The 22,057-nt window shown below is 55.2% G+C and overlaps 1 protein-coding gene across 7 annotated transcripts in view; it reads right to left on the reverse strand.

Moving 5' to 3' along the window:
• Nucleotides 1–17,086, reverse strand: part of SLC8B1 (solute carrier family 8 member B1) — a 29,122-nt gene extending 12,036 nt beyond the window's left edge. Inside the window, exons 1-15 of one of the 7 annotated variants that reach the window (XM_053205860.1) lie at nucleotides 15,599–15,733; nucleotides 15,313–15,519; nucleotides 15,061–15,217; nucleotides 14,730–14,777; nucleotides 13,619–13,868; nucleotides 11,619–11,723; nucleotides 8,118–8,270; nucleotides 7,973–8,025; nucleotides 7,764–7,822; nucleotides 7,502–7,606; nucleotides 7,256–7,423; nucleotides 6,228–6,335; nucleotides 5,201–5,254; nucleotides 4,965–5,095; nucleotides 1,980–2,121 (exon numbers count right to left, since the gene is read on the reverse strand). In XM_053205860.1, coding sequence (XP_053061835.1) covers nucleotides 1,980–2,121; nucleotides 4,965–5,095; nucleotides 5,201–5,254; nucleotides 6,228–6,335; nucleotides 7,256–7,423; nucleotides 7,502–7,606; nucleotides 7,764–7,822; nucleotides 7,973–8,025; nucleotides 8,118–8,270; nucleotides 11,619–11,723; nucleotides 13,619–13,786 — 1,246 coding nt within the window. In that variant the 5' untranslated portion in view covers nucleotides 13,787–13,868; nucleotides 14,730–14,777; nucleotides 15,061–15,217; nucleotides 15,313–15,519; nucleotides 15,599–15,733. Of the gene's footprint in view, nucleotides 1–1,979; nucleotides 2,122–4,964; nucleotides 5,096–5,200; nucleotides 5,255–6,227; nucleotides 6,336–7,255; nucleotides 7,424–7,501; nucleotides 7,607–7,763; nucleotides 7,823–7,972; nucleotides 8,026–8,117; nucleotides 8,271–11,618; nucleotides 11,724–13,618; nucleotides 13,869–14,729; nucleotides 14,778–15,060; nucleotides 15,218–15,312; nucleotides 15,520–15,598; nucleotides 15,734–16,895 lie in introns of those variants that run through there. The other 6 variants (XM_053205858.1, XM_053205864.1, XM_053205861.1 and 3 more) reach the window with 6 other exon arrangements.
• Nucleotides 17,087–22,057: the final 4,971 nt, after the last annotated feature.

Genomic DNA, 22,057 nt, shown 5'->3' on the forward strand with positions numbered 1-22,057 from the left:
CGTCCTCTCCCACGCCGTGGCAGACATCACTAGTCAACCATGATGCTGATGCTTCTTCAGACTAAGCTTCAGGGCAGCACCACTCCACTAAATGAGCCGTGCGGTCAAACCCGCCGCTTACCCACTGACCCTGGGGCCCCGCGTCCGCTCTCTCGACAAACCCGCTCCCCAAAGGAGCCCAGTGAGTTATGTGAGCTCCGGGGGCTTCGTAGCAAAACACGAAAAGGAGAAAGCCCCACCTACGCGCAGGCAGCACACTCTGGAATTCTCTGCACGTGACCCTTTTCACCACTCGAAGGCAGTGGAGGGTTTGGCGACCCAGACTCTCCTCCTGTTCTTTTTCAGTCTAGCTCACGGGCTCTCCAGCGTCAGCTGGCGACAGAATTCCACGAGGGAGCTGATACACAGAACCGTGTCCCCAGCACACTGTGCCGGAATCTCAGGAGGCGATTCTGACAGAACGTGGTCTGGGCTTTGGAACCTGACGCCTGGGTCAGGGGCCCCTTCCTCTGTATTGGCTAAGCCTGTTCTAGGGGAATTTTAGGAGGTGGCTGGATGTGGGGTGGTCAGGAAGGGCTTCTTCAGGCGTCGAGGATATGAGTCATAAGCAGAGAGAGGGCACGAGGGCCACAGGAGGAGAGGGGAGAGCTGGACCGGGGAGGAACCAAGCAGGTGGTTGGTACAGCATGAGCAGAAGAGGCTGGGGAAGGCGGCGGGCTTGAATGATGGCCGGCGGGGGTGTGGACTTGTACCAAGAGGCACTGGGGAGCCATGGAGGTCTTGGAGTAGAGAAGTGACCACCACATATGAAAAGTGGCCCTTCAGGAAGAGGGCTCTGGGGGTGGTCTAGAGAGGGAGGCTGGGAGGCTCTGGCGACAGACACAACACCCCCTCCGGCAGGGAGCCGAGTCCGGGGGCCCCGCTATGCGGTGCTCAGCCCAGCAGGGGGGTCACAAACGCGTTAGCCTGAACCAGAATTTCCCCAGGATGGACCTGCTATCACCGGATGGTGTCGGTACGTGGACAAGACGCTGTCGTGCCAGAATCACACCTCAGGCGAGGGATTCCTCCTTCAGAGAAAGTCTCCCTTGGCGCTAATGGGTCTGTGACGTCTCTGACACCTGCTGAACGCCCTCTGGATCAAAGGCTCCCGGCTCAGATGCTTAATTTTTGCTGTGCCTTTACCTTGCATGTATCGGCAATGAAGCCAGTTTCCTACTGGTGCGGCTGATACAGTTTCCTTTGCAGTGAATGTAAGTTTAAGCACAGCTGATTCAAGAAAAATGTCAGATTTAACAGTACACAGAGGGAGAAAAATCAAGAAGATGGCTCATGAGTGACCAATGCCTGGGAACTACTGGGAACTACTCTTTTAAGAAGCCACAGAGATCATGAGAGAAAGGCCCCGGGCCGGAGACGAGACCCTCCCGCTCAGTAGGGAATGAAAGGCTGAGGGACGAGACGGCTGGCACCCCCAGGGGGCGCCCTTCTCGGCTCTGGGATCACACCTTGCCCTGCTGGACAGTCTCTGTGCCCCCGCTCCTCCCCGCCCCGGCACCCAAATCAGAGAGGAAACCCCCAGGGAACTTGGTAGATGTTTCATGCTGACACCCGGCCATGCATTTGTCACCAGAGTCCCCCCGCCCCCCCACCTCCACATGATGCCCAGGGGACAGAGGGATGGGCAGCACGTAACAGAAAGAAGCCTGCACAGCAGGAGTTGGGAGACACCTGATAACACTGGGCATTTCTTTAGCCAGAGCAGGTCGGAAAAGGCGAGGGCAGGCTGGCGCAGACGGGAGAAAACTCGAATTCCCCAGCCAGGTCCCCCAGCAGGCAACAGAGGGGACGGCCGTGATTCGGACAGCAGGCACCCCCCCACGGGGGACGCCCTTCTGCCATCCAGGCAACTCTGCCTTCAGAAACGTGGCCCGGAATGGGGGGCGGGGGGAGGGGGGCCGGCCCGGGACCATACTCACAGGCGCCCGACTGCAGGGTCAGGGCCAAGACCAGCGGGCTGATCACCAGGTGCAGACAGTTGAGGGGCCGTTTCCAGTTGCCATCGTCCTTGTCGGGGTCCACAACTGGGACGGTGAGCAGCAGCAGGAACTCCACGGGCAGCTGTCAAGTGGGCGAAGGCAGACGGAGGTCACGAGGGAGGCCCGCGTCCCAGCGGGCTGCGCGAAGGCTTGGGCAGGCCCAGGCTAAGTGCCCGTATTAGTCTCCCAAGTGCCGCTGGGACCCCTTTGCCAGGACGGAGTGCCTGCCGGCAAGTTCTGGGGAACAGGCTCCTAAAATCAAGGGGCTGGCAGGGCCGCACCTCTTTCTGGAGGCTCTGCGGGAGAATTCGTTTTTTTGCCTTTTCCAGCTTCCAAGGCCGCCCGCATTCCTTGGCTTGCGGCCCCCACCCGGGTCACGCCAAGCTGTGCTTCCCTTATCACATCTCCTCCGACTCCGTCCCCCCCGCCCCCCTCCTTCCCTAGAAAGAGCCTGGTGATGACACCAGGCCCACCTGGATAATCCAAGAAAATCTCTGCATCTCAAGATCCTTAATCACAGCTGCAAATCCCTTTTTCCATGAAGGTAACATAGTCATGTTTCCAGGGAGAAGGACGCAGGCATGGGGCGGGGGGCGGGGCGCCGTTCTTCGGCTGACCACAGCACCTCGCCCGCTGATCCTGACGACGACCCCGTGCATAGGAACTAATCTTTTCCCACCTTCCAGATGAAGAAACTGAGGCTCAGAGAGGTTACGGAACTTCTCCAAACACACACAGAAGGGTATGGGAAGTTGGGATACGGGGCCAGCTCTGACCGACTCCACACCTTGTGTTTCCAGCCAGTAACTAAATTAGGTAATAACACGGACAGAGTGCTGCCGACTTGCGAACCTCAGAGACATCATGGGTTTGGTTCCCAACCACCTCACTAGAGCGAATGTCGCAACGAAGCGAGTCAAACGAACGTTCTGGGGTCCCAGTGCACATAGAAGTTATGTTTCCCCTACACCGTCCCCTATTAAGTGCACAGTAGCCCTGTGTCTACAAAAATGTACATCTCTTACTTAAGGAAATACTTTGTTGCTACAAAATGCTGTCATCTGAGATTTCAGCGAGTCATAAGCACCGACTGCTAAGCACTGACCACAGATCACCACGACAAATATAATAATGAGAAGTATGAAATATCGCAAGAATTACCAGAACGTAATGCAGGGCCACAGAATAAGCAAATGCTGTTGGAAAAGTGGTGCCCACAGGGGCGCCTGGGTGGCTCAGTCGATTGGGCGTCCGACTTAAGCTCAGGTCATGATCTCATAGCTCGTGAGCTCGAGCCCCACATTGGGCTCTGGGCTGACAGCTCACAGCCTGGAGCCTGCTTCGGATTCTGTGTCTCCCTCTCTCTCTGCCCCTCCCCTACTCGTGTACTCTTTATCTCTCAAAGATAAATAAACATTAAAAAATTAGGGGTGCCTGAGTGGCTCAGTCGGTTGAGCGTCTGACCGGCTCAGGTCATGATCTCGCGGTTCGTGAGTTCGAGCCCCGCGTCGGGCTCTGGGCTGACAGCTCGGAGCCTGGAGCCTGCTTCCGATCCTGTGTCTCCCTCTCATTCTGCCCCTCCCCACTCTCACTTGGTCTCACTCTGTCTCTCAAAAATAAATAAATGTAAAAAAAACATTAAAAAAAAAACATTAAAAAATTAAAAAAAAAAAAAGAAAAAGAAAAGTGGTGCCCACAGACCTGCTAACCACAGCCTGGCCGCGAACCTTCAACTTGTAAAAGATACAGTATCTGTGAAGCTTAATAAAGCGAGGTGCAATGAAATGGAGCATGCCTGTTAAGACACAGGACCCAGCCCTCCGCATATTACTTTTTATTAAATTGTCACAGCGACCGTGATAGGCTCGATACTGTTCACAATGCTCCAATCCCTTCCCGCGACAGAATTCAACACCCACACGCTTTGCCAAATGATAGGAGTCTGCAGGATATGTCGCCCTGCCCCACTGAACTTGGCCGTGTGACGAGCTTTGGAACAACGGGCTGTCGGCGAACGTGATGGGAGTAGAGACTTCAACCGCGCTTGCAAAGTTGGCCTTGGCCTCTTCTGCCGAGACCAGAGCGCATCCCCAGCACCCACGGGCCCCAGAATGAGACGCTGGGTGGACCTACACCTCCGAACACAGCCTGAAGTCCCCCCAGACAGCCCTCAGGCCTTCGAATGAGAAAAAAAGACTGTCGTCGTAAGTCGGTGAGATTTGGGGGGCTGTTTCCTGTAGGGCATTGCTGTGGCAGCAACTCACAATTACAGTCACTCCAGCAGGAGGGCACTGTATCATTGTCCCCATTTTGCTGCGGAGGAAACTGAGGCTCAGAGAGGCCCCAGGTCACGATGCCACCGGAGCCACCGTGGAGGACGGATAAGTGTGTGGTACGTGCCTCCTGGAACAGAGGGGCCGAAAATGTCTCCGCGTTGGCGGCCTCCAGGTTCTCTCCGGGAGGAGATAGGGCTGGGAGGTGAGACCCTGCCCCTTTTGCTCTGGGTGGTGTGAAAGGCAGCCGCAAACCAGCCTGGGCACCCCGCTCAGGTCTACACCTCAGGACACGTTTGCCCGGGGAAGCAGCAAATGGTCAGCACGACTCAATCTCATTCTCGTTGAAGCTCACCTTGACCCACTCCCTCACCCAGCCCCAGACACCCGTTGCCCAGTCAGGAGGGGTCCCCTCCCCTTCTCCCTCTGTCCCAGAGGCTCTCCTTCCTCCACGGTGGGGGCCAAGCCCCAGGTCAGGCCCCCAGCCAAGCTCTATGACTCAGTTTCCCCATCAAGTCCCAGGTACTCTATTCTGAGAGGGTCTCAGCAGACTCCAGCCCCTCCCCTGTCATTTAGCTGGAGAAGGTTGAGCGGCCACTGCCCTGCCGCTGTCGTGGAGCCGTGAGCCTGGCTCCAGGGGCCCCCCTCCTACCTTGAGCACCTTGAGGGCCCTCCAGTACACGGACTTGTTCCTCCACTTCCTGTAATCCAGGGGGTTGAGGGCCCGGGCCAGGATCTGAGCCGTGGTCTCCTGATAGAGGAGAAGCGGCCGGTACTCTTCGCCTGGGTGTGCAAGGGGGAGTGTGCGGCTGGCTCAGCTTCCAGGAACCCCGCTCCCCTCCCCACTTCTTTACCCCCACCCCCGCCGGGCACGGAGACCAGACTCACTGTAGTCGTAGCTGTTGGAAGACACTGGTTCCACCTCAGAGTCTGAGAGCATCTCTGTAGGAGAGAGGGGTGTTTCGCACGAGCCGGCCAGGGAGCCCGGACGCTCTCCACCACCATTCCAGTGCGGGACAGCCCCGGGACAGGGCAGTGTCCAGGGCCCAAGTGTCCAGGCCCTCTGGAGCTCGGATTTCTCAGAATCCCTACGCACGCCCAGGATTCTTACCAAGTGAGAAAGTCTAACTCAAAAAACATCTTCAAATGTAACATAAGGCGTTGGAAGAGGTAATTCAAACATTTGCTGACTTCAGTTTGGGACCTTCCAGAATTTGGAACCCATCCCATGTTTTTCTTTCAGTCTGGAACTTTCCTTGGAAGTCCTCTGGAACGCTTACAGCCTGAGCCCGGCAAAGAGGGGCCTAAAATCAAAATGGTCTTTCTCAAGTGAGGAGTCACGGCCAGCCCTAGTTCTGCCTCTGTGTGTCCTTAAGGGCCCTCTCCGGGCTTCATTTCTCCCTCTTCCTCCAGCCTGATGGGCTATGATGGGTCTGGAAGATGGCACAGGGGTGATGTGTGCTGAAATCGGAAGGCTCAGTTGCCACCGGAGAGGAGAGGAAAAATCATGGCAGACTTCCTGTAGGGGGAGTCACCGGCACCCGTGTGTTGTTCAAGGGTCGGCTGGGCGTGTGTGTATGCACGTGTGTTGTGCACGTATTTGCGTACGTGCGTGTTACGCGCGTATTTGTGTATGTGGCAGCGTCACTGGATGTGAGCCGTGACGGCTCTTGGATGTCGCCCTGGAAAGAGCACGGAGCAGGAGGGACTCGAGAACCTGGACAGGCAGCTGGGGGAGAGGCCTCACCGGCACCGGCAAAAGCGTGGAGGCGGGACCTTGGTGAGAACGGGTAGAAAAAGTACACAGAGGAGCTGGACGATGACATTGGCCTCCAGAGATCTAAGGGAGCAGCGAAGGGCACAGAGGGTGCCAGCCCCCGCCGGCCTCTCTCGGGAGCTCGACCCAGACCCTTACCTGGGGTGCCTGGCATGGAATAGACCAGGGACCTCCTCCGCTGCCATCGGTACAGCCAGGTGCAGACAACCACGGTAAGCACATAGAACACGTACAGGCCTAGGTAGCCTGCAGACAAGGGCGCGGGCCGTCACCAAGTGGCATCCTGGCCACGGGCCCAGAGCAAAGGGCTGTCAGCTCCCCTGGTGCCTGGTGCCGCTGGTCTGTGCCAACCTAGCCCCGCGCCCGCAGGGAAACGGCAATTTCCTGGAGCCCCCACCCCACCACTCTGCTCTCCTTGGCCCACCTCCCCTTCCTGCCCCCCACGGTCTGGAAATCAAAGAGGAAACGCCCGACACAGACAGTGGCCTTCGGGACCTGAGTCGAGCGCTAAGGGCTGGTGTCCTGCTCTGCGCCCTGGGAAGCGGGAGCCCCAAGACCGCAGCCCCCGAGCTCCGGCTGTGCCGGGTTTGGCCAGCAGGGGGCCCGCCAGTAAATCGGCAGGTGGCAGCAGAGGGTCTGCGGTACTCTTCCAGGCTCCCTCCCCGGCGTGGTGCCCTGTCTCTGGCGGGGCGGGGCGGGACCCTCTGTGCCTTGGTGGCACCAGGACTAGACCTCCAGTCCTCACTAGGCTCCAGCTAGCATGCCCTGCCCTTTCTGGGGCTCCTACTGTGCTGATCCCCAGATGTCTCTGCATCTCAGCACCCCTCGTGGGTTTCCGTAACCCTTTATAAATTGTGCCTCCACCCGCGTCACCTGAGTCAGGAGTGGAACGCGTGCGCAGCAAGGACCCCGACGGCCATGGTCAGCACCCTGGCTCTATTGCTTGTTAAAATGTGACATCGTGAAGGTCTGCAACACCACCCCAGTCTCCGCCCCTGCCCCTTTGGTTATCTGAACCGTATGTTCCTTTTTTTTTTTTTTTTGTTCTGGCCAGCTTGAGTAGGATTTCCCCTCACTTGGGAACCCAGAGGGACGCTGTGCCCCACTGGCCTGCCACCTGCCAGCCCTGGGTGATGGATGAGCCACCCAGCCCCGCGGCTGCTCACCCAGGGCCCATGCGAGCGTGACTCTGCCCAGGTAGAGCGCGGTGAAGGTGAGGAACACGGCCACCATGTAGAAAACGATGTCCCGGAGGAAGGGCCTGGAGGCGGCCGTGAAGGGGCGCAAGATGGCAATGCCACCGGCCACCACGGTGGTCACCAGCACACCCGCACCTGGGGGAGAGGACGGCGTGCTCAGCCCGCCCTGCACCCGCTCCCGCTGCCCCACCCCCCCCGCCGGGCCACTCTTACCGAACAGAGCCCCCAGGGCCAGGCCGGCGGTGCGCGGATCCGAGAAAGCCACCAGGGCGCTGAAGATATCAGGTGCACCGTTCCCAAAGGCCAGGAAGGTGACGCCATGGGGGAGTGTGCGTCAAGGGGACACAGACCAGGGCCCCCGGCCCGGCCGGGCCTTTCCTGGGCCACGAGCCACACCGCCCTGTCTCCCAGCCACCCCTCGGACTGCCCTCCCTCCCTCCCTCCCTCCGGGGTGCAGGCCCTGGACAAAAGGATACTGCCACATTGTGAGAAAGCTTGAGCAAGGTGCAAATGGCTGACAGGTTCGGGCAGAAACTGCGGAGAGAAAGGCACCAGTGTGGGCCTCCCCGGCAGGTGGTCCCTGCCCACCTCCTTCTCCTAAACACGGGGTCACCCGAATGCCAACCCCCCCAGGGGCTCTGTTCCCATCTAGAAGCAGGTCCGTGAGCCCAAGGCCAAACTCACAACTTTGCGGCGGTGACTCCCAGAATCAGAAACAGGTACAGCAGCCAAACAGCCTGGAGGGGCGGCCGGAGAGGGGAGGGAGGGTTAAGTCCGGCCCGGGGCCGCCACCGGCCCCTCTCACCAGCTCCCCAGGGCAGGGCCTCACATAGAGGGTGACGGCCAGAGGGAGCAGGTTGGGTGGGAGGCGACAGAAGATGCCCTCGAGGTAGTTGAGGTAACCCCCTTCACTGCGGCAGTCGGGGTTGGTCCTGATGAAGTCACAGCGGTCAGAGACGTTCAGGCCGCACACCTCACGACACTGCAGGAAGGGGCAGGTGGAAAGTGGGGCGGGGGGGGGGACATGTCAGGGGTAGACGCCCTGAGGGCAGCCGGACCGTGACCATCCCAGCAGCTGAAGACAAGCTCCTTCAGCCCGACCCCTAACTGCGCCCCACCCCCCCCCCGTGCCAACCGCATACTTTAATTTTTTCAAATAAACTTGTGTTTGAAATTAACACAAGTAAGTCACGAATACATATTGGTTTCCAAACACAAATATGTACAGATTTCTAAATCCCCCATTCTCTTCCCTACACGCCACAATCCCCCCTCTTCCCAAAGGCCCCACCACCGTTAGTTTCCTGAGTAACCTTACAGGCATAATGACCTTGTAGATACATCCTAGTACACAGTTTGTCTTGTTCTATAGAAACGGATCCGTCTTCAGTCTCTTCTTCTTACAATGTGCTGTTATCACTTCACATACGTGCCGTGTGTTAATATATCGGTACACATTACAACGGAGAAGCGGATAGAAGTCAAAGCGTTCTGAGTAATGGCTATAAGGCAGGCACTAGGCCAGGAGCTGAGAATGTATCTCAATTAACCCGCCCCACAATCTTTCAAGGAGAGCCCTATTATCGTGCCCGGTGCACAGATAAAGACACGAAGGCAGTGTGCTGGGGTCCACTCAGTGGTAGACAGGGTGGGAATCCAGTTGGTTTGAGCCTCCAGAACCCTGTCCTTAACCCAAGGTTGTGTCCATAACCCAACCTTAACCATCACACTCCCCCTAGACTCCCTGCCGATACATTTCAATTCTTTAATTTTCAAGTAGGCTTCATGCCCAGGGCGGAGCCCAACGCAGGGCTTGAACTCACCACCCTGAGATTGAGAGTCAGCACGCTTAATCGACTGCACCACCCAGGTGCCTCTCCCTGCCGATCTGTTTTTAACATCAACGGAGGAGTATTTTATACTCTGAAGGATACACAGGGGAGGTAACATTTCCCTACTGGCAGGCCTATGGGTGTGTCTGATTTTTCAATATTGCCAACAATAAACTTCCTTGCATGTGACTCTCTGAGTGCATGTGAAAAGATTTTGAAAGAGAGAATTCTAGAAGTAAAAGGGCTGAGTCAGAGTGTATCATAGTCTGGGTTCCTCCAGAAGCAACCGGGACACAAGGATTTATAAGTGAGTATTTGGAAGAAAAAAATTTTTTTTATGAAAAAAAAAGTATTTGGGTGCTGTATGGAATACAACTACCAAAATGAGGCGGTGGGGAAGGAAAAGAAAGCTACCAGTGAGCCTGGGCTGGGACCACGCCCACCTCGACTAGTAATCCCGCTGGGACCACGCCCACCTTGGACTAGTAATCCCGCTGGCAAGGGAGCTGGGGTATTTAGACACCGACTCCCACCGGTCGCTAGCTGGCTCCCCAGCACTTCTTCCCACCGTGCTTACGGGCAGTTCCAGAAAAAGATGCTGGCAACTAGAAGCCAAGAGCAGCCCAGCAAAGAACGGTAATGCCCAAAGGATAGGGGCGGGGCCCTGCCCGCCTCTCTTGCAGAGACAAAAATATTAAACGTTCCCATGGGTTTGGCCAAAATCCCCGCCCCCGACCCTACTTATTATACACACTCCCACCAGCAGTAGCAAATGGGATCCACACCAGTGCTTCTCACTAAGTCCTGTCCAGGCCAGCGCAGTAGGAATCTCCTTGTCGCTAAATTGCAAGTCCCCGATTACTTGCCAAGTGCCCTTCTCGTGCGGGAACGGTCACGTGTGTTCCTTCTTCAAACTGCCAGAGTTTTCAGCTGGAAGCTCTCTGTATGATGGATATTTGCCCTCTGTCGGGTCTGCAGCCTAGGATTTCCCTCCGCCTTCTCAAACTTTTAAAAGCTCTGAGGGGCACCTGGGGGGCTCAGGGCAAGAAGTCGCAGTCCGTGAGTTCGAGCCCCGCGTCCGGCCCTGTGCCGACCGCTCGGAGCCCGGAGCCTGCTTGGGATTCTGGGTCTCTCTGGCTCTCAAAAAGGAATAAATGTTACCCCAAAGAATTAAAAAAAAAAAAAAGCTTTGTAAATACCGCCTCACCCCCATTAGGAGGGCTGCTATATAAAGCAAACAAACCTGGAAAATAGGAAGGATGGGGAGAAATCAGAACCCACGCGCACTGTTGGTGGGAATGGAACACAACAGTGGGGCAGATCCCCCCAAAATTAAGAGAATTACCAGTCCAGGGAGGAAAGGCACCACGTGGTGACCACTTAGCGCTGCTGTTTGGGACGTAGGAAAGCTGTTAGGACAATAAATCCTAAGAGTTCTCATCATGAGGGGGAAAAATATATATATATATATATATCTTTTTCTTTCTTTCATCTATATGAGACAAGAGATGTTAACTAAGCTTCCTGTCCTCGCTACACATAACTCGTGATGCCGGACGCCTTCAACGGCGGCAGTGCCGGATGTCCGTTCTACCTCAATAAAACTGGGACAAAACCAGATCGGGTAAATCCGCTTCCGGGTATATGCCGAAAAGAACAGAAACCCAGGTCTCAGAGAGAGACGAGCACACCCACGTTCCTCGGCACTATTCACAAACCGCCCAAAGGTGTAGAAGCGACCCCGGGGTCCCGGAGGGATGAACGGACGAGGAGGTGTGGCATATCCATGCGGTGGCCTAGGACTCTGCCTTCAGAAGGCGGGAAATGCCGCCGCCACCACACGACGGACGGGCCGCATGGGGACCCTAAGGGACGGCGCTGTGCTGGTGCAATGAAGCTAGTCACCGAAAAGACAAACGCTCTTCAGCTCTGTTTATCGGAGGTGCATGGACCAGTGCAATTCGTAGAGACAGAAAGCAGACCGGGGTGGGGGAGATGGGGAGGGGACAGATGGGGGTGCGGCGGCCGCATTACAGTGAAAAGACGAAAAGACGGTGACCTTGAGGTTATGTATGTTGCACCGTAATTTAAAGAGAAACCACGTAGTCAAATCGCGCCTCCACCCCCTCCAGCCCTCGCCGAACTCCCACCGACCTCAGACTGGGGGAGGGGAGATTTCGGGTCTCTGAGCCCTCTGGCCACGGCCCCACCCCTGCTGGCTAGCTCTCAGGCGAGGCAACTGCTGTATCTACTGCGCATGTCCTCCCTGGGGGCCGCTGCACCGCGGCCTTCTGCCTCCGCGTTCATCCACATTCATCCTCCAATTCTTGAGTTCCCCAGATGCTTCCTCCAGGAAGCCTTCCCCGACTACCTCCAGCCTAGGGTGGATCCCCCCCCAGTTATAAATTCTCATCATCCCAGGTGCCCCCCCTGCCAAGCACCTATGTGTTCTGAAGTCCCCAGCGATTCGTAGGCTCACACACTGGTTAAGTGCCCACCTCGCCACCAAAGTCTTGCACAGTGCCCAGCACACAGTAGGTCCTCAGCAACTGTTTTGCCACACGCTGTGCTGGGCACCATCGCACTCGGTCTTCGTGACAGACCTGGGAGGTTGGTACAATTGTCTCCATTTGATAGATGAAAAAACGGAGGCACAGAGAGGCAAAGTGATTGCCCAAGGGCGGTTTCGAACTCAGCTCTTTCCAAAAGTGACTAGCTGAAGCTCCTGGGGAACCAGCCCGGTGGGGCAGGGGTAGCCTCCCCTTCCAGCCCACACCCCCTCCCCGCTCCTTGCCCTCAGGGTCAGGCAGGGAGACAGGCCCAGCCCCCGCTTGTCTTCATTTCCCTGACATCAGAGCGAGCCAGCAAGGCGGGTCCCCCACATCAGCCTCCAGAATCACATTCTTCTACAGCGTGCCTGCCCCCCATCCCAAGGAAGTCATGCCCTCCCCTAAAGCCCAGCAGCACCCGTCCCCAGCTCTCTGCCCTGGGGTGGCAAGTTCACAGTGGCACTGCTCTCAGTCTGGGGTGGACTTTTCGGTTCCTCCCCATTCCCTGAGTCACTAAGGACACCCAGGGGAGTATTTGGCCCTCTCCTGGCTCTGGCTTCCCCTCCCGGACCCTCAGCACCGTCATCTATGGCAGAGATGTGTCCCTAAATGGGGGGGGGGGGGGAGTTGGGGGAGAATTTGTTGAGCGTGCCTCAGTGCTGGCCTAAGTGCTCAATAACTCAGAGATCGTCTGGCACAAGCCACAAGTTATTCCGGTTTTCCTGCCCCCGAGGAGCATGCCCCGAGAGGCTGCGGTGAATTTTATAGCCACACTAACCACAAACCACTTTCCCATCTGTAAAATGGGTATAATTACCCGTTCGCCTGCCTCCGAGGGTGGGCACGAAGGTACTCTGCGGCCCTACAAAACTGGCATGGGCGCCGAACACCCCCAGCTCTTCGGTGCAAGAGGGAGGAGTCTGTAATTCCATTCTCCCAAGGGGGAATGGCGGGGACTCCAGGGGTCACGGTGACCAGTCCCCTGCCTTCAGTCTTTCACTTGGGATCTACTGTGATCTCTCCCCTGCTCGCAGACATCAGAATGGCATGACGCAAGTTCCCGCAGCCTGTCTCAATGGCCCCCACCCTCCCTGTCTTGGAGAAGGACTTCCTGCCTCTCACTGAGACATCCGCATTTCTCTCCCTCCATGCATCCGAGTCAACAGCACCACCGTCCCCCCCCTGGAGATCTCTCTTTCTCCCACCACCTCATCCGTTGGTAGATCCCACGCAGTGTGCCCCCAACGTTTATGCCAGATCCCCCCCCCTCCGCTGCTCTCCCTGCTGCCACCCTCACTCCTCTCAATCCACTCTCCCCAGAGAAGCCAGAGAGCTCTTTTGAAGAAATAAATCAGATTCTGACAACACTCGGCTTACAACTCTCCACGGACTCCCAACTATTGTAAACAAATATCACCTCCTAGCCTCAGCCTATAAGGCCTTTTATAACCTGGCCACGGCTACCTCTCCATCCTCATCTCTTAACATTCTCCCCCTCGCTCGTCCTGTACCAGCCACTCTGGCCTCCTCACTGCTCCAGGAACATGCCAGGCTTGCTGCTGCCCCAGGGCCTTTGCACTTGCTGTCCTCTCTGTCTGGAATGCTCTTTCTTCCCCAGATGTCTGTATAAGTGACTTCCTTTTTCCATTCGGGGCTTGGCTCAGAGGTCAGTGTCTCACAGAAGCCACCTGTGACCACCCATTCGGAACTCACTGAAAATACACCCTCCTCATCACAGCTCCCACTAACGTCTTACCACCTGAAATTTACATGTTTTACTCCTTGATCTGTCCTCCCAGAAGACTGTTCACTCCATGAGGGCAGGGAGTTTTGTCTTTATCATTCCCTGGTATATCCCAGGGTTCAGCTGGGTACCTGCCACATAGCAGAGATGCAACAAATATTCGTTGATTGGGTGAATATACCCCCGCCTGATGCCAGCTTCCTACCTGGATATACACGTCTACCGTGGGGGTCTGCTTCACATCTGAGGCCGAAAACGGGGAGCTCATGTGGGTCCCTGTAAATGGGCCCCTGGCCCCGGACACCGTCTCCACCATCCGCAGCACAAGGAACAAACTCAGCACCCAGTGCAGATCCTTCTGTCTGCCGGTCATCGGCCCCCACGGAGCCTGGCCCACGCTCTCCCCTTCCCCTTCCGCAGCGTTTCACTTCCAAACAGCTGCTAGCTCCAGCGGCCTGCAGGGTGAGGTGAGAACGAGGGACAGTGTCACCAAAGAGCCCAGGCCCCAGCAGGAGGGGACTGAAAACTTTTCAGCTGAGGAGCTGCCCTCCGTCCTGCCCCCGCCAAAGGAAAGCCAAATGTAGAAACCCACCCCCTGGATGGAGGCTCTCTGGAGGGACCCAACTCACCCGGCGGGCAGGTTAGTTACACCCTTCTTCCTAAGCCCCCAGGTAGTGTCTCCATGGAGACGCAGGCCTCTCCCACCTACGCCCACCCCCTAGCCTGAGCCGGGACCCTCAGGGCTGCAAGGAGGAATCCTGGGACTCCAAGGGGATCTTAGCTCCAGAGACCAGGTGGGTGAAACAATATGGGAAGTGGGCAGCAGGGGTGGCGGCTTGGCAAGCCCTCAAAACAACGGAAACATACTCGTGGGGGTGCACTTGGCCTTTGGGCCACCGATTTGAGGACGGAGAAGCAGTGCGGTTGCAGGTCCCGCAGTGAGCTAAGCACTTATCACAGATGACCTCACTGAATTCCCAGAACTGGCCAAGAGAAGGCACTGTTATTATTTCCATTCTACGGATGAGCAAACCCGGGCACAGAGCCAGGTCTGTTTCCCCAGCCGCTGTGCCTCACCTCTCTCATCCAGCCCTCAGGACAGCGGTGGAGAGGTCACCGTCCCCGCCCCTTGCACAGAGGAGGGAGCTGGGCTCGGAGGAGTTCCCTAACCTGCCCAAAGTCACATGGCAAGGAGGTCCCAAAGCCCACACAGCTCCTGGGATGGGGAAATCAAGGCCCAGAGGGAAGTGCGTTGCTCAAAATCACACAGCCTGTTAGCAGCCGAGCTGAGCTGGGTCCTAGCATCTGCCTTTTACCTCGACACCAGGGCAAAGCCAGCTTTATTTCCTCCCAAGGAAATCAAACTGGAAAGAAAACAAAACAAAACAAAAACAGGTCCTGGGCACACCGATTTCCTTCTTCTGGCTCTCCCATGTGTTATATACACGAGCATGCTTTGTTTTTGCCCTCACGAGAAGCGAAGTCCAGAAAACCACATTGGGCTTTTTTTGTTTGTTTGTTTTTGTAATTCTTTACACAGATGTTTCTCAATGACCTGACCAGGCAGGAGGGGGAGGGGGAGACCCCAGAAGAAAAGAAGGGAAGAGGAGGGGGCAGAAGGGGCCCGTCCCTGCGCTCTTTTCTTACCTGGTGACTTTCCCCCTCTTCTCTTGTTTTCCGGAACTTCACTTGGCACCTACTTGGAACCGGACACCGCAAGTTTCCAATCCGGTAACGGCCACTTACGAGCCGCCGTGCGGCCTTGGGGAGGTCACTTCGCCTCTCTGAGCTTCTGATTCGGTATCTGCAAAATGAAGCCACATGCTGACCCATCGGAGCACATAGTAAAAGCTCAATAAATGTTTGAATCTCTGGCGTCCCCAGCTTGAGGGTCAGGACCTCCCTCTCTTTGGACGACGGATTGCTTGTACTCATTCACAAAGAGAGCATGTATCGAGCGCCTTCTGTACGCCTGTCCGAAGCCCAACGCTCATTAGATGTGCAGTCCTGATAGGAAGAGGCGGGCACAGGAAGTTGGGCTTCAACCCCATCTGCGGCTGCACTTTCTAGGTGCGAGACTCCGGGAACATCAAAGTGTTTCCTAATCTTTGAGAAAATTGAGAAGTTGAAGTCCGGGTGCCCGACCCTCAGGCGGCGCCCTGGCGGGCGAGGAGGCTCCGCTTACCTCTGGCCGGGCCTCGGACCCGCAAACTCCGAACCTCGATCCCGCCGGGCTTCGCGGCCTTCCCGGTCCCTGGCCGCCGGCCCGCGCAGCCGGACCTTTCGCCCCCGTCGCCGCCGACCTGGGCGCCCGGCCCGCTGCAGAGTCCTGGGCACTTCCCGGGTTCGTCTCCGCCCCGCCCCACCGTGGCCCCGCCCTCTCTGGCCCCGCCCAAGGACACGCCCCGAACGCTGGTCCCGCCCCCTCCCTTAAAGGCACAGGCCCCCGCGAGGTCCCGGCGAGGTCTCGGGGTTCTTCCCCGCCAGCCGCCCTCCTTTCTCAGTCTCCAGCTTGTCGGTTTCGCCGCAGCGGCTTCGGCGGAAGCTAAGATAAAACCTGAAGGGCAAAGAGAGCAGGAGGCCGGAGAGGGGCAGTTAGAGAATGAAATTAGGAGGTTTACTCCTAGATGCTTCTGGTAAAATCAGCGGTGGTAAGGGGCGCTCGAGAGGGTCCCAGGAGAGGCGGGTCCCGCAAATATTCCGGCTGCCCTGCCTGAAATGCCTCCGTTCGCGAGACCTCCTGATTGGGGTCAGCACTCTCTCTAGTAGCATCGCTTTTAAAAGAGGAATAAGGCAAATAAGTCAAGACAGGGGAGTCGGTGCTCTACTCGTACCCCTCCCCGATTCCCAGCCCCTGGGGAGGTTCGCGTCTTCGGCGTCTTTCCGAGGGCTGGGCGGCAGGAGAGCAGGTTGGAGCTGGGGCCGACGTCCCCTCCCCGGCAGCTCCGCAGGCTCGCTCCGCCCCCCGCCCTTGCACGTCGGACGCCTCCGCCTGGCTCCCCCGGTCCCCCGGTTCACCATCACCTGCCGGAGGCGTTTGGGGCCCCTCAGCGTCCAGCCCTCGCGCCCCTTTCAGACCTCATCTTGTACCCCCTTCCACCCCGCCGCCACCCCCTCCCGCTCTGTCCCGGGGAGGGTTCCCCATTCCCTGAACACCCTGCTATTTACACGCGGCCAGCACCTCTGTTCCTTCTGAGCTCCCTTCCCCGGATGCCACGCTTCCCTTTTCCACCTGACAAAAATCTTACTCATGCGCCTGGCCCACCCTCCCCCCAGCCTCCGTCGCCCCCACCTCCCGGGTTCCTCACCGTCAAAAAAGAGCATACCCCTGGGTCCCCACTCTGGGACACGGATGACACGGTGGCCCAGTGCATGATATATTTGGAGTCTCAGAGCGTCTGGTTTCTTTGCAACCTTTGGTAAACACACTCTAAGAGCCTCACTTTCCTTCCCTGGCAAATGAGGTTGATAATAGTACCTACCACGAGGAGTCCTTGCAAAATGAAATCCAACACTGTGTGTAAAGGCCTGGGCCTTATGCCTGGGGGTTCAGTGAGTACTCCCTCCATGGAAGGCATCGTGGCAACCATTATTTCATGAATCCTGCAATATAGGGGCTTACACACCTGATCCCTCAACCAGCTGGGAGTCTATCCGAGCAGGGTGCAGGCCAGGGGTGCCCACAGCTAGTGAGTGTCTGGGCAGGGGAATGACCGCGCCCCCTCTGTGGTCAGCTGTTCCTCCGGGGCACCCGCTGCTTGGAGAAGTAGCTCCGAAATTGCTGAGTTTGGAACCAAAGTCCTCGTTCCCTAAGGGGCCCTAACTGGTACTTGGTGTCCCAGCCAGCAGAAGAAACTCAGTGTCACCATCTAGGTCAGCTGTGCAAGCGGATCACTATCTCCTGGTCTCCCAGGGCTGCGGGGGGGTGGGGAGGGGGGGTGGGGAGGAGGAAGGGTACGTGTTGAGGTGTTGAGAGACCCCAGGAAAGAGCCAAGGGAGGGAAAGACTCATGGGGGACAGAGAGGGGAGACAAATGGGGCCTGGGACACAGCGTGTGGTTTGCCCTTGCCCTGGTGGACAGTGTTCAGGGTTAAGGCCTATTTCCCAGTCTGGGAAAGGCCATTTTTTAAAAAATCTTTATTTATTTATTTAAAAAAAATTTTTTTAATGTTTATTGATTTTTGAGCCAGAGAGAGACAGAGCATGAACGGGGGAGGGTCAGAGAGAGAGGGAGACACAGAATCTGAAGCAGGCTCCAGGCTCTGAGCTGTCAGCACAGAGCCCGACGCGGGGCTTGAACTCACGGACCGCGAGATCATGACCTGAGCCGAAGTCGGACGCTCAACCGACTGAGCCACCCAGGCGCCCCCCCGAAAAAATCTTTATTTATTTTTTAAGAAAGAGAGAGGGAGAGCAAGAGTGCACGCATTTGCACAAGTGGGGGAGGGGCAGAGAGAGAGAGAGAAGGAGACACAGAATCCAAAGCAGGCTCCAGGCTCTGAGCTGTCGGCGCAGAGCCCAACACGGGGCTCGAACTCACAAACCGTGAGCTCATGACCGGAGCTGAAGTCAGATGCTCAACCAAGCCACCCAGGCGCCCCTGGGAAAAACCATTTGGATATCATGAGTCATCATAGGAGTAGCCTCAGGAATCACCCAATCCAAGTTCAAGTTCTAACTCTGCCATTTACTGGCTACTTGACCTCGGACAAATCATTTCATCTTTTTGAGGCTGAGTTTCCCCATCTGGAAAATGGGTTGGTAACAGCACCTAACGGCACTCACGGGACTGTCGTGAGATTATATATGTAAAACCCATAACCCACTGCGCGGTACTCGTAAGAGCTGAACACACGGAGGTTGCTGTTATTATCATCATTATCACTGTCATTATTATTGCTGAGGGTGGAAGAGCCTGACCCAGAGTCTGACACCCAGCGGGTGAAAACGTCGATGTTGAATGAAGGATTTCACACTTGCGTCGGGTGCCTATAGCCGCCCTCCGCAAACAAGCACGTTTTAGTATATGTCGGAGTTTCTACGGGTCAAGAATTCAGGAAGGGACTTCTCGGGTGGTATAGGAGCAGGGCTCTTCTGTGCTTGCTCGGGTGCGGTGGCTGGGCAGGGGCGGCTGGGGGCCGCCCGGACATTCCTCTTTCTTTGTGGAGTCTCAGGGCATCTCCGTGTAGATTTCTCTGCAGGAGCCGGTCTCCGGGCTTCCCTAGATAGAGCACGGCAGCCTCAGGCAGCCGGACTCCACGGATGGCACAGCCAGGGGCTGGGGCAGCTCAGGGTATGCACGTCAAGGCTCCGGGGCTCCGGGCAGCGGCCACATTGCCTTTTATGGCTGGTTGTGGAAGTGATGCTGTGTCACGGATCCCCCCAGATTCAAGAAGAAACAGATTGTACCTCTCGGTGGGAGATACGTCAGGCTCCTCTCATAGGAAGACGGTGGGACACGTGAGCTCTCAATGTGGACTCTGCTGGGAAAGTACAATCCGCCACTGTGCCTGACTCCACGGAGGGAGGAGTCAAATGGTGCATATTTAGGTGGCGGGCCGAGCAGTGGGAGGGGAATTGTATTTTGGGGATAGGAGGAGAAAAGACCCTCAGATCCCATTGCGTGGACAGCTGCCTGCAGCAACACGGGCAGGCTGGCCCGGGGCTCAGCGTAAACCAGATAAATACCGACAGTTTATCGAAGACTTAATTTGTACTGAGTGTTCACGTGCTTGTCACGTTTAACAGTCCTAGGGGTCGAGGCCCACAGCGATCCCCCTTGCACAGAGCAGGGAAACTGAGGTTCAGGAAATGAAGTGACCCGGGCCCAAGGCACTCCCTGGAAAGCGTCAGAGTTGGGATTTGTGCCTAGGTCTGGGGGACCTCGAATGAGTCCCCTTCACCACCCTGGGCCTGGCGTCCCCCATCACGCCAAAGGTCAGGCCAGCTCTGCCCAGCACTCCGCACCCCTGTTCAGGGGGCCCGGGGCATACGGCGGGAGCTCCGGAAACAGCGCAAGTACCTGGGGACCACGAGCAGAAGCGGTGAGGCTGAAAGCGGAACATCGGAGGGGAACAAGAGAATCAGAAATTTCAGTCTCAGGCCCAGAGACCTGGAAGGTCCCGTCGGGGCACCTGAGTCTCACCTGCAACCAATCCACGTGGCTTCCTGATCCTAGCAGCCCTGAGCAAACGGTCACATCACACCTACTTAACTTCCCCCACGGATGTGGCGCTCACTACCTCTCACAGCAGCCCAATTACCAGAGGAAGTGTTTTCACTGGCTTTGTGTGTGTGTGTGTGTGTGGGGGGGGTCTCCATTGGAATAATCTTTCTAGAAAGTGACTTGGCAATGGATACACGTCAATTCCAAGGGCCTCAAAAACACGTGTGCCTTTTGTGCCGCCAGAGATACTCCAGAGGTATCTGTGGTGAAAAAGAGAAGATATGGGCAATGCACTGAGCGCAAGAGTGTTCTCAGCAGCAATCTTTACAGTTGTGCAACAATTAGAAACCCCTAACGGTCCCACAACAGCCGGCTGGGTCGACCACTTATGGGATCTCCTGGGAAATATTGCCACAAAGCCATTTAACCGTTCTGTTTTTCTTTCTTCTCTTCCCTTTCCCCCTCCCCCTTCTCCTCCTTCTTCAGAGAGATAAAATCTGCCTTTCGACCCACTAACAACTGCCTCGGTGAAGCAATTTAGATCATATGTGGTGTGCTGAGCTTGGAACTCTGAACTGAGAGAGGGGCTGAGGCCGGAGAGCAGCGCACGCTGGCTCTGTGATGTTCTACCTGCTGCCTCCCCACCCTCGTGTTCTAGAACGCGCTCCTGTTCCTGGAGAACATCTGGTCAACCTCCACCAAGATATTCCATATACACTTGGCTTCCTCTTCCAGTGGAGGCTTGCCGTTTATTTGCTTGCTGGCCTTGTTTTTTTAAAATGTTTTATTGTGGACTGTATTTTATGTGCAAAATGGGGCAAAAATAGTTACTTATTTGCAGTTAAAATAATAAAATCAACACCCAAATACTCTCCATTCAGATTAAAAAACAGAACCTTATCAGTACATTCAGAGTCCCTGAAATCACCATCAACTTGATGATTGTTTAAATCATTCTCCCATCATAGGGGCGCCTGGGTGGCTCAGTGGGTTAAGCATCTGACTCTGGATTTGGGCTCAGGTCATGATTTCATGGTTCATGAGATCAAGCCCCAGATGGGGATCTACGCCCACAGCATGGAACCTGCTTGGGAGTTGCTCTCTCCCTCTCTTTCTGCCCCTCCCCCACTCTCTCTCTCTCTCTCCCCTCAAAAATAAACTTAAAAAAATCATTCTCCCATCGTGTGTATAAAACTTTGTTTCATATATATATATATGAAACATAAAATGTGTGTATATATTATTTCTAATGTATTTGCTTTGATGCTCATAATATAAGAGATATTGCATATCTCTTATAATATAAGAGATATTGCATATCTCTTATAATATAAGAGATATTGCATATCTCTTATAATATAAGAGATATTGCATATCTCTTATAATATAAGAGATATTGCATATCTCTTATAATATAAGAGATATTGCATATCTCTTATAATATAAGAGATATTGCATATCTCTTATAATATAAGAGATATTGCATATCTCTTATAATATAAGAGATATTGCATATCTCTTATAATATAAGAGATATTGCATATCTCTTATAATATAAGAGATATTGCATATCTCTTATAATATAAGAGATATTGCAATATCTCTTATAATATAAGAGATATTGCATATCTCTTATAATATAAGAGATATTGTATATCTCTTATAATATAAGAGATATTGTATATCTCTTATAAGAGATAATATATATTGTGGTAGATTATAATGTATATTATATCTACATCAAATATACATGCATACATTTATCATTACATACGTTTGCCTAAGCAGCGACTTATTTTCTTCTGCCTGTCTTTGAACTCTGTGGAAATGGAGCAGTATTTTACATATTCCTCTGCAACTTTTTACGTTTGCCTTCCCGTTCGCGGGCTTAGTGCGTGTTGTTCTGTGTGGCCACAGCTGCCCTGTGCCCAGTGCTATGTCATAGCCGTTGCATGACTGTACCAGGGTTTGTGGGCCATTTTTCCGTTGATGGTTGTATGTGGGTTGTCCCCGGGGTTATTGCTAATCAATGTCATCTGTTTTACACGTCTCCTGGTGCGTTTGCAAAAAACTTTTCCTAGGGCATTGTGTCAGCTGGGGTTCAACCAGGAACAACCAGGAGGAGATCGGGGTTCAGAGATGCACTGCAAGGAGGGATTTACAAGACTGTGGGAGCTGGTGGGGTGAGTCCGAAATCCAGAGGGCAGCTGGAAAGTCCTAGGCATGAGCCATCACAAGTGGAATTTCTTGGGGGATGGTTGGGTCTGCTCTTAAGGCTTTTCGACAGATTGGATCAGACCCACCCAGATGATCCAGGATAGCCTGCCTCCTTTGCTTGAAGGCAACTGATTATGGACTTTAATCACATCTACAAAATTCCTTCACAGCAACAGCTAGCTCAATGCTTGATGAACAGCTAACTGGGGACTGTGGTCCAGCCAAGCGGACCTATAACCTTGACCTTCACAGTCATAAACC

Source organism: Acinonyx jubatus, chromosome D3 (assembly GCF_027475565.1).
Source record: "Acinonyx jubatus isolate Ajub_Pintada_27869175 chromosome D3, VMU_Ajub_asm_v1.0, whole genome shotgun sequence".
Classification (NCBI taxonomy): Eukaryota; Metazoa; Chordata; class Mammalia; order Carnivora; family Felidae; genus Acinonyx; species Acinonyx jubatus.